General features: G+C 31.9%; 1 protein-coding gene and 1 long non-coding RNA gene across 3 annotated transcripts in view; one reads left to right on the top strand and one right to left on the bottom strand.

Moving 5' to 3' along the window:
• LOC142220679 (uncharacterized) overlaps nt 1–12,811 on the bottom strand; it is a 116,538-nt gene that overhangs the window by 66,288 nt on the left and 37,439 nt on the right. The window lies entirely within an intron of this gene.
• On the top strand, nt 1,474–7,930 carry LOC142220675 (opsin Rh1-like). The gene is made up of 6 exons (XM_075289939.1): nt 1,474–1,761; nt 1,830–1,905; nt 6,402–6,892; nt 6,962–7,109; nt 7,182–7,459; nt 7,530–7,930. Exons 1-6 carry the CDS (start codon nt 1,754–1,756, stop codon nt 7,648–7,650), a joined length of 1,122 nt encoding a protein of 373 aa, XP_075146054.1. The 5' UTR covers nt 1,474–1,753; the 3' UTR covers nt 7,651–7,930.

The raw sequence follows: 12,811 nt of genomic DNA, 5'->3' as shown, positions 1-12,811 counted from the left end.
CTATAGGAATAAATTTTGACAAAATTTTCTATAGAAATAAAATTTTGACAAAATTTTCTATAGAAATATAATGTTGACAAAATTTTCTATAGAAAACCCATTTTGACAAAATTTTCTATAGAAATATATATTTTTTTTAATTTTCTATAGAAATAAATGTTGACAAAATTTCCTAGAGAAATAAAATTGTGACAAAATTTTCTATAGAAATAAAATTTTGACAAAATTTTCTATAGAAATAAAATTTTGACAAAATTTTCTATAGAAATAAAATTTTGACAAAATTTTCTATAAAAATAAAATTTTGACAAAATTTTCTTCAGAAATAAAATTTTGACAAAATTTCTACAGAAATAAAATTTTTACCAAATTTTCTAAAGATATGAAATTTTGACAATATTTTCTCTAGAAATAAAATCTTGAAAAAATTTTCTATAGAAATAAAAATGTTAACAAAATTTTCTATAGAAATAAAATTTTGACAATTTAAGGAAATATACCAATATTAAAACAATTTACCCGCAATTTTGGAGCACACAATAAACGCAATATTAATGACAAAATTCTTTAAAATAAATATATATGAACTGAAAGCAAATTCATATTCTACGATTTTTATTTTAATTAAATTTTGGACACTAACTTTTGAAATGTGCCTCCCTCCCTTAAAGTCGTATACCGTATATGTAAGGGAAATTTCCCCTAATGTAAGGAAAATAAGAAAACAAATCAATTTTAGTATACATTTGAAGATTTTTTAATTTTAATTTTAATCTAAAGTCAAAGTCACTCAGATTATTTTTTAAATCAAAAATGTTTTTCTTTAAGGAAAAATTGGCTTTCTTCGAAGAAACACAACTTTAAGGGAGGGACCCAAATTTCAATCAATCCTATCCTAAATTTAAAGAGAAAAATGTTAAAGCAAAGATTATGAACTTTTGTATTAATTAATTATGCATTGTTTTTGTTTTTTATTTCAGCTTAAAACCATACATTGACTAAACTACAATTGTAGCTTAACCAACAGAGGAAAAGAATGTTTGTCAAATTTATTTGGGCAAAGCCCTATAGACTGCAAGATGGTTGGATGGACGATTAATTAATTATGTTTTTTTATTTTAAAGAAATTTGTCCTTGATAAATTGCTTACATTAAAATTTATCTCAATAAAACCCTTTCGTTTTTAGGTCTATATGTTTTTCCAGTGAAATTGTCTGCATTTCCAATTGCCTTTTTTTGGCATTGGAACCACTTTAATATGCAGTTATGCATCTACGCGCAAAATGTAAATGTATAGGGGGTACCATTGGAAATTTCTTAAGCTCTTATTGGTTCATACCAAATAGGAAGGCAAATAAAAACCGACTTATCACAAAAATGTCTAATTTAATTTTCTTAAGAAAGTCTATAACACCTATCTCAAGAAACAAAACAAAAAAAAACTATAAAACATACAGACAATTCAAAATATTCAAGCAGATATTAAATATACCATCGTAGCGACCACATCACACATCGAAGGTGACAGGCGGTCGGTCACAAAAAGAGAAAACAGTCTTAATTGAATTCCCCCTTTGGGAAATTGTTAAAATAAGCGTTATAGTGCATCCTGCATCCTACATATTGCAAATGTTAGGAGATTTTATTATAAAATAATTTGCCAACTTTTGCTATAAAAAATTTATGTAAGCACCTCATACTATCGCGTTTACATCGGGGTGAATTATTTATTTTTTGCAAAATTTATTTAAAAATGGAAAGGTGTGTTTAAATTTCATAAATTCAAAAATATAAACATTTTACATAAACAAATAATAATTTTTTTATAGATATACAGATCCCTTCTCCAATGGACCTATTGGCCCAAGATTCTCTGCCCTTATGAATGGATCGGTGACAGATAAAGTGAGTATTGAATTTTAAGTCCAAGTACCACAACAAAAAATTATATACGACAGAAAATCCAAATACATAAAAAGTGTCACAAAAAGTGCCACTCATCAGAAAAGGTGGCACAACCAGTAGCTCTATTATTAAGGAAAATGTTCTTTAAATCTTTTTATATCTATATTCAAATAGAATGGTACCCTGTTTTCTTAGGCAGAAGGTCCAAATATTTCAAAAAAATGGCACAAAAGTGTTATTCATAATAAAAGGTAGCACAAACAGTTGCTCTTTTTCTCTTATAAAGAAAAAATTGGCTTTAAATATTTGTATATCAGTATTCAAATAGAATGGTACCCTGTTTTTTTTGGGCAGAAAGTCCAAATATTCAAAAAAAAAAAATGTGGCACAAAAAGTGTCATTCGTAATAAAAGGTGGCACAAATAGTAGCACTATTTATGATCAAGGAAAAATGTTATCATTATCCATATATATAATGGTGGAGTTATATAACATTAGATACATTATTTTAGTTTAATTTTATCAAATATCAATCCTTGGAAATGTAAGTTCGGGTAGTAATACAGTTTACCTAAAATAATTGCAGACTTTCAGGCGATACATGCGTCCGCTTTAACACTGCCATTGAGAATTTCTAAGGAGTGGCGAAAAAGTGTTATTCCCAGTGCATGGTAAATAGAGGGCAAAATTTCAACGGGTCAGATGAAATTAGTTCCTTCATGAGGCATCATAAGTCAAATCTTTATTATGGACCGATGTCGACCAATATTTGCATGGTTGTTTGATAACATATACTATCATCACGTACCATATTTCAACCCGAGCGGATGATATTTGCTTTTCTAAAAGGCTCCAGAATTTCCGCTTATATAATTATGGACCTATATGGACCAATTTATGCATGGTTGTTAAAGGGCATGTACTAATTTCGCGTACTGAATTTCAACCGAATCGGATGGAATTTATTCCTCCAAGAGGCTCCGGAAATAAAATCTGGGGCTCGGTTTGTATGGGGGCTATATATAATTATGGACCGATATGAACCAATATTTCAGGATCATATGAAATCTGTTCCTTTTTGCCATTTCATCAAGTCAGTAGACTGTTTCGTTCGGAAGTAAGTGCGATTTCAATAGACGGACGCTAGATCGAATCAGAATTTCTCCATGACATAAGATATATATAATTTGTAAGGTCTGAGACCAATATTTCGATGTGTTACAAACGTAATGAGAAAGTTAGTTTACCTCCTAAGATGGAAGGGCAGAAATCCCAATTTTTTAAAACAAGTGGCACAAAAAGTGTCATTCATAATAAAAGTTAACACAAAGAGTAGAACTTTTCCTTTCGAGGAAAAATGCTTTTAAATCTAGTTACATCAGCATTGGATGGCGAAATCTTAAAAATTTAGATAGACCGTTTTATCTCCATACAATCAAAAAATCAATCCTTGCAATTTGCAGTTCGGGGAGTAAATTCAGTTTACCAAAAAAAAAATTTTAATTGAAATATTTGCATACTTTCAGGCGAAACAAGCTTCCGTTTCGACATTTCCGATTTATGGATTTTATTTATACAATTAAATCTAAATTACCTTCATAATCATTTTATGAAATTTAGTTGTTAGAATCCAAACACATCCTCAATCTTAAAGGGATTTTACAAAAATTCTATAGAAACAACGAATTGATTAAAATTAAAGCCACACAGGAAACTCTAAGCCCGAAGTAAGACTAGAAGAAGTTTCGGGGTGGAATTGATTTTCGGAGAAGAATATAGGGGGTTATACGCATGGTTGCCACAGTCGGTATAATTCTACCAGAAATAGTAGTAGATTTTTTTTTGCTATTTGTTAGATTGGTAGAATTATTGATGATTTGGCAGACTTTGCAAAATATTCCACTCCTATACTTAAATTTTTTATAGAAATAAAAATTTGTCCAAATTTCCTATAGATTTTATTTTTGGCAAAATTTTCTATAGAAATAAATTTTGACAAAATTTCCTATAGAAATAAAATTTTGACAAAATTTTCTATAGAAATAAAATTTTGAAAAAAATTTCTATAGAAATAAAATTTTGACAAATGTTCTATAGAAATAAAATTGTGGCAAAATTTTCTACAGAAATAAAATTTTGACATAATTTTCTATAGAAATAAAATTTTGAGAAAATTTTCTATAGAAATAAAATCTTGACGAAATTTTCTATAGAAATAAAATTTTGACAAAATTTTCTATAGAAATAAAATTTTGGCAAAATTTTCTATAGAAATAAAATTTTGACAAAATTTTCTATAGAAATAAATTTTTAAGAAAATTTTCTATAGAAATAAAATATTGGCAAAACTTTCTATAAAAATAAAATTTGGAAAAAAAATTCTATAGAAATAAAAATGTTAACAAAATTTTCTATAGAAATAAAATTTTTACAAAATTTTCTATAGTAATAAAATTTTGACAAAATTTTCTATAGAAATAAAATTTTGACAAAATTTTCTATAGAAATAAAATTGTGGCAAAATTTTCTATAGAAATAAAATTTTGACAAAATTTTCTATAGAAATAAAATTTTAAGAAAATTTTCGATTGAAATAAAATATTGGCAAAACTTTCTATAAAAATAAAATTTGGAAAAAAAATTGTATAGAAATAAAAATGTTAACAAAATTTTCTATAGAAATAAAATTTTGACAAAATTTTCTATAGTAATAAAATTTTGACAAAATTTTCTATAGAAATAAAATTTTGACAAAATTTTCTATAGAAATAAAATTGTGGCAAAATTTTCTATAGAAATAAAATTTTGACAAAATTTTCTATAGAAATAAAATTTTGACAAAATTTTCTATAGAAATAAAATTTTGACAAAATTTTCTATAGAAATAAAATTTTGACAAAATTTTCAATAGAAAGGAAATTTTGACAACATTTTCTATAGAAATAAAATTTTCTATAGAAATAAAATTTTGACAAAATTTTCTATAGAAATAAAATTTTGACAAAATTTTCTAAAGAAATAAAATTTTGACAAAATTTTCTATAGAAATAAAATTTTGACAAAATTTTCTATAGAAATAAAATTTTGACCAAATTTTCTATAGAAATAAATTTTGACAAAATTTTCAATAGAAAGGAAATTTTGACAACATTTTCTATAGAAATAAAATTTTCTATAGAAATAAAATTTTGACAAAAATTTCTATAGAAATAAAATTTTGACAAAATTTTCTAAAGAAATAAAATTTTGACAAAATTTTCTATAGAAATAAAATTTTGACAAAATTTTCTATAGAAATAAAATTTTGACCAAATTTTCTATAGAAATAAAATTTTGACCAAATTTTCTATAGAAATAAAAAATTTGACAAAATTTTCTAAAGATATGAAATTTTGAAAAACTTTTCTATAGAAATAAAATTTTGAAAAAAAAATCTATAGAAATAAACTTTTGACAAAACTTTCTATAGAAATAAAATTTTGACAAAATTTTCTATAGAAATAAAATTTTGACAAAATTTTCTATAGAAATAAAATTTTCTACAGAAAAAAAAATTTGACAAAATTTTCTATAGAAATAAAATTTTGACAAAATTTTCTACAGAAATAAAATTTTGACAAAATTTTCCATACAAATAAAATTTTGACAAAATTTTCTAAAGAAATAAAAATTTGACAAAATTTTCTATAGAAATAAAATTGTGGCAAAATTTTCTATAGAAATAAAATTTTGACAAAAATGTTTATAGAAAAAAAAATTTGACCAAATTTTCTATAGAAATAAAAAATTTGACAAAATTTCCCATAGAATTAAAATTTTCTACAGAAAAAAAATTGTGGCAAAATTTTCTGTAGAAATAAAATTTTGACAAAATTTTCTATAGAAATAAAATTTTCACAAAATTTTCTATAGAAATAAAATTTTGACAAAATTTTCTATAGTAATAACATTTTGACAAAATTTTCTATAGAAATAAAATTTTGACAAAATTTTCTATAGAAATAAAATTTTGAAAAAAATTTTTATAGAAATAAAATTTTGACAAAATTTTCTATAGAAATAAAATTTTGACAAAATTTTCTATAGAAATAAAATTTTGACAAAATTTTCTATAGAAATAAATTTTTAGGAAAATTTTCTATAGAAATAAAATTTTGACAACATTTTCTATAGAAATAAAATTTTGACAAAATTTTCTAAAGAAATAAAATTTTGAAAAAAATTTCTAAAAAAATTAAATTTTGACAAAATTTTCTATGGAAATAAAATTTTGACATAATCTTCTAAAGAAATAAAATTTTGACAAAATTTTCTATGGAAATAAAACTTTGACAACATTTTCTAAAGAAATAAAATTTTGACAGCATTTTCTATACAATTAAAATTTTGACAAAATTTTCTATAGAAATTAAAAGGACTTTTTCTGCATAATTTTGTTGACGCCCTCAATGAAAATCGATCCTTTATTTACTACATCTCCTATTGGTATATTTTAGGTAACACCCGACATGGCCCACTTAATACAGGACTATTGGCATCAATTCCCACCCATGGATCCAATGTGGAATAAAATTCTCGCCGCCTATCTGCTCACTATTGGCATACTTGCTTGGATTGGCAATGGTACTGTGATCTATATTTTTGGCACAACAAAATCACTGAGAACACCAGCTAATTTGTTGGTAATCAATTTGGCTGTTTCCGATTTTGGTATGATGGTTTTGAATACACCAATGATGGGCACAAATTTGTATTACGAAACATGGATATGGGGTCCATTGATGTGTGATGTCTATGCTGGATTGGGTTCAGCATTCGGTTGCAGTTCAATATGGTCCATGTGTATGGTGGCATTGGATCGTTATAATGTCATTGTCAAGGGTATGGCTGGACAACCTATGACCATTAAATTGGCCATAATTAAGATAATCTTTGTATGGGGCATGGCCAGCATATGGACATTTGCTCCTGTTTTTGGATGGAGCCGGTAGGTGGATGAGAAGGAGATCTTTGATATTGACAATTGCACATATATCTCACTTTTCTCTTTCCTTAGCTATATTCCTGAGGGCAATTTGACCTCTTGTGGTATTGATTATTTGGAACGTGATTGGAATCCACGCTCCTATTTAATCTTGTACACCATTTTTGTTTATTATATTCCTTTGTTCTTGATCTGCTATTCTTACTGGTTCATCATTGCTGTAAGTATATTAAGGAAGATAGGGGAAAGGATTTTGGTTTTTATGGGACATCTCTCTCTCTCTCCCACTTAGGCTGTATCCGCTCACGAAAAAGCCATGCGCGAACAAGCCAAGAAAATGAATGTCAAATCTCTACGTTCCTCTGAGGATGCTGATAAATCTGCTGAAGGCAAATTGGCTAAAGTAGCTTTGGTTACCATTTCCTTATGGTTCATGGCCTGGACACCTTACCAAGTCATCAATACCTTGGGTCTATTCAAATATGAGGGATTGACCCCTTTGAATACCATATGGGGAGCTTGCTTTGCCAAATCTGCGACTGTCTACAATCCTATTGTATATGCCACAAGGTGAGTTATGCACAACCCATCTCACCTATAAAGAAATTCAATTCTCTCTCTTTCTCTCTCTCTTAATTAGCCATCCTAAATATCGCATTGCTTTGAAAGAGAAATGCCCTTGCTGTGTCTGCGGCAGTGTTGAAGATAACAAAGCAAGTGAAGCCACTTCTCAGGCAACTGATAGTGAATCTAAGGCATAAATCCTTGCCTAGCTCGCCCCTTCACCCCTTCCCAACATCTGTCAGTAGACCACCGCAAGTACTTTTTTTTCAATATGTTGGAGATTTTTACATTATTTGGCAGCAGAACAGAAGAGAAAAAGCTTTCACATAATAAACGAAACAATTATCTAAATATATTTTTCAAAACTCTGCAATGTCATTAAAGACGAAAAAATACAAAAAAAAAAACAAAGAAATATACGAGAGAAATAATAAAGAAGAACATGCATACTACATCTTAAAGATGATCAAAAGCAAATTTAAATGCGTTTTAACTTTTGGGGTTTCTAGAAGAAAAATATGGCTATGAACGAACTATTCGGCAAACAATTTTTGAAGTTCTTCTTAAGTCATTACTTTTAATGTAAATCCCAAAAACGTCGAAAAAAAACTATATAACACATTATTTCTATTGACAAGCTTATACTCGTAATGTTCAGAAATTAAAAGTGTTTGGGATATAAAATTTTCTTAAATATAATATGTGTGAGAGCAAACATTATTAAATTCCCTATAAATGTATAACATATATATGATATGTTTGAAATGTGAAACTGTGTGAGCGAGGAAGTAAAGAGAAAGGAGTAAAGATTGCAACTGAGAGAGCTTACGAAAGACATCAGAACACAGTGAGAGAATCAAATGAGAGCAAATGGTTGTGCTCTACTTGAGAGATATATCTTGTTATGGATAAATGAGCTTTTGTGATTGGATTCATTTTGAGTATACACAAAAAATAATTAATTGATTCAATTATTTTTTAATTGAAATGTCTTCAATCACAGAAATGATGATTTCAATCACCAAAATCAATTAAAAAATTAATTTTACATCGAAGACACAGGCGAAGGAAGAAAATTAAACGGTACGCACTCCTTGAAGGTTTAGTGGAAACTCAATTTATTGTTAAACTTACAATGACTTATATACTAGAAAGAAAATCGTGTGGAAAATCTTTCACATGGATTTTATTATACGCATGTGTAGCATACTCATCTGTGTGTTATCAGTCCTAATGGTTCTATAATATTTAGGTTGACCGCTGAACATTTCTGCCTACAGACACATGCGCATTTGTTCGCATAAATAACAGCCAACAATGTTTCGGTACAGCAAACTGAGCTGGTGGCAGTTTGGAAATTATATTGAAAATATTGGAATCTATAAAATATCAAAACCAACTGCACAGAACTGTACAGATCCAGTTAAAAAATAATTGATTCAATTAAAACATTGATCCAATTAAATAGTTTATTGACATTATTAATTCCCCACACGAGGGGAAAAAGGTTTTTGGAAATGGTCGCCACGGGTTGGCATGACAGTTGCAAATACCGGCAACAAAAAACAGAAACATTCCGATGACCAGGATGCGAAGGCATCTTCCCGGATGTTACCCTTGTCTCTGAGAGCATCGTACGGGATACAAAGGAGTGGAAGGTACTGGAAATGTATACCGAAAGTGACCATCAGTCATAACGGGGAATGGGCGCACAGCATAAGTAGAAGCAAAAAAGATATATTGAGAACAGATCAGGCTTGAAATTAAATAAAATTTCTTGAGAACTGGGATATAAAATTGTAATGCAAAAACTTGGCATAAAAAGTTCGGTAGATAGGATGGACGAGAACAAAATGCTAAATATTGGGAACAAGCTATTCCCCATACAGAAGATCAGAGATGAAGTAACCGACACAGAACTCCTTCCACAAATATAACGCTGTTCACAATGGACGAATTGCAATCCGCCGTAAAGAGTCTTAAGGATAAGAAAGCTTCCGGCCCTGATGGCATACCTACAGAGGTCATGGAGGAGATGGAAAACTGTCTATAAGCAGGCATCTTCCCAAAAGCATGGAAGGAATACCGGCAATAACCAACATTTCGACGACCAAGATGCAAAGGTACCATCCCATCGGAAGTGACCATCAGTCATATCAGGGAATGGGCGCACAGCATAAGTAGGAGTAAAAAAATAAATTGGAACAGATCAAGCTTTTGACATTAACAAAAGTCCCTGGGGACTGGGATATAAGATTGTAATGCAAAAACTTGACATAAGAAGTTAGGTAGATAAGATGGACGAGAACACAATGCTAAATATTGGGGGCACGCTATTCTCTACACATGAGAGTAGAGATGAAGTAACCGACACAGAACTCCTTCCACAAATATACCGCTGTTCACAATGGACGAATTGCAATCCGCCGTAAAGAGACTTAAGGATAAGAAAGCTTCCGACCCTGATGGCATACCCGCAGAGGTTATAAAGGAAATGGAGGAATCAAACTCCCCTGTACATTACTTGCATTGGACAGTAGCTATCTAAAAGCAGGCATCTTCCCGGAAGAAACAAAGGTCAGTTCTTATTAGCAAAGGGATAGGCGATCTCCACAACTAGAAAACTATTTGAGCGGCTTATAAAACCTAAACATGCTGAGGCCATTAGGACAGGCGGAGGTCTGTCCGATATGGATTCAGACCTGAAAGGTCGACACTAGGAGCACTAAAGCAAGAAGTAGATACCGTACAATCATCGAGACATATCATCCTACTGGCGACTCTGGATATCAAGAACGCTTTCAAGAGCCTCAGATGGACAGATGTTATATACAGTCTGGAAAGTATTTTCCGTATTCCGGAAATATATAATGACTATTCTGTCAATATGGATTCAGACCCGGAAGGTCGACACTAGGAGCACTAAAGCAAGAAGTAGATACCATACAATCATCGAGACATATCATCCTACTGGCGACTCTGGATATCAAGAACGCTTTCAAGAGCCTCAGATGATACGACCGAAAACCTGGCTAGACTCACATGGACTACAGTTAACCATGCAAAAAACCGAATTATTACTGCTGACAAGGCGACATTTGCCCCTAGAAATAGAGTTGAATGTAGAGTATAAGAGTGAATAAGAGCTATAAGTACAAGACCGTCAATCAAGTACTTGGAGCTAAGACTAGACACAAAACTATTGTACTTCAAACAGATAGAGTATGCTACAAGAAAGGCTGTCACGATAACGGCACGATTGAGCCGCCATATGGCAAATATTGGAGGACCGCTCCTAAGTAGAAGGAAAGTACTCATGGAGACAACAAACAGCATACTCCTATATAGATCGGAAATCTGGGCGCCGACACTACAACGACAGATCCGAGCCAATAATCTTCGATCTGTCCCGAGAACAGTAGCCTTGAGGGTTACATCAGCGTACCGCACAGTATCGGGAGAAGTCGTACTAGTGATAACGGGAATGGTCGCAATAGACCTTCAGGCATTTGAGCGGAGGAAGATTTTTCTTGCCAACAAACAGGGCGCAACAAATCCGACAGAAGACATCCAGCAAGAAACAGCAGGGACACTGGAGAAACGAAAGTAGAGGCAGGTGGACACATCGCTTATAACAGATACCCGAGTGAGGACAAATCTTAGGACCAGACTTTTGAAACGCAACGTACGACGAGATCTTAAGGATAAATATGTCAGACGACATATTCCTAATGGGACACGCAGACGATATAGCTGCGGTAACGATGATACGAACGAAAACCTGGCTAGACTCACATGGGCTACAGTTAGCCATGCAAAAAATTTAATTATTACTGCTTTGCCCCTAGAAATATAGTTGAATGTAGAGTATAAGAGTGAATAAGAGCTATAAGTACAAGACCGTCAATCAAGTACTCGGGGCTAAAACTAGACACAAAACTAGTGTACTTCAACAGATGGAGTATGCGACGACAAAGGCTGCAACGATAATAGCACGATTAAGCCGCCTTATGGCAAATATTGGAGGACCGCTGGACAACAAACAGCATACTCCTATATAGATTGGAAATATGGGCGCCGACACTACAACGCCAGATCCGGGCCAATAATCTTCTATCTGTCCCGAGAGCAGTAGCCTTGAGGGTTACATCAGAGTACCGCACAGGGAGAAGTCGTACTAGTGATAACGGGAATGGTCCCAATGGACCTTCAGGCAATTAAGCGGAGGAAGATTTTTCTTGCCAACAAACAGGGCGCAACAAATTCGACAAAAGACATCTAGCGAGAAACGATAGAGAAATGGCAAGAACGCTGGAGAAACGAAAGTAGAGACAGTTGGACAAATCGGCTTATAACAGATATTCGAGTATAGCGAGACAGAAAACACTGCGAAGTGAACTACTACATAACCCATATGCTATCCGGCCACGGCTATATTCGTAGATGTTTAAACCATGTTGTAAGAATATAACAGGTTGGCTGATAAGTCCCCGGTCTGACACATAGATGGCGTCGCTAGTATTAAATGCATATTATTTTTATATAGTACCAACCTTCAAATGATTCGAGTCAAAACTCGACGTCTGTAAGTCAATTAGTTTGTGAAATATAGCGTCTATTGTGAAGCAACTTTTGTTATTGTGAAAAAAATGGAAAAAAGGAATTTCGTGTTTTGATAAAATACTGTTTTCGGAAGGGAAAAAATACGGTGGAAGCAAAAACTTGGCTTGATAATGAGTTTCCGGACTCTGCCCCAGGGAAATCAACAATAGTTGAATGGTATGCAAAATTCAAGCGTGGTGAAATGAGCACGGAGGACGGTGAACGCAGTGGACGCCCGAAAGAGGTGGTTACCGACGAAAACATAAAAAAAAAATCCACAAAATGATTTTGAATGACCGTAAAATGAAGTTGATCGAGATAGCAGAGGCCTTAAAGATATCAAAGGAACGTGTTGGTCATATCATTCATCAATATTTGGATATGCGGAAGCTCCGTGCAAAGTGGGTGCCGCGCGAGCTCACATTTGACCAAAAACAACAACGTGTTGATGATTCTGAGCGGTGTTTGCAGCTGTTAACTCGTAATACACCCCAGTTTTTCCGTCGATATGTGACAATAGATGAAACATGGCTCCATCACTACACTCCTGAGTCCAATCGACAGTCGGCTGAGTGGACAGCGACCGGTGAACCGTCTCCGAAGAGTGGAAAGACTCAAAAGTCCGCTGGCAAAGTAATGGCCTCTGTTGCGCATGGAATAATTTTTATCGATTATCTTGAGAAGGGAAAAACCATCAACAGCGATTATTATATGGCGTTATTGGAGCGTTTGAAGGTCGAAATCGCGGCAAAACGG

Source organism: Haematobia irritans, chromosome 1 (genome assembly GCF_050003625.1).
Source record: "Haematobia irritans isolate KBUSLIRL chromosome 1, ASM5000362v1, whole genome shotgun sequence".
NCBI lineage: Eukaryota > Metazoa > Arthropoda > Insecta > Diptera > Muscidae > Haematobia > Haematobia irritans.
This window is presented reverse-complemented; position numbering and strand designations above follow the sequence as displayed.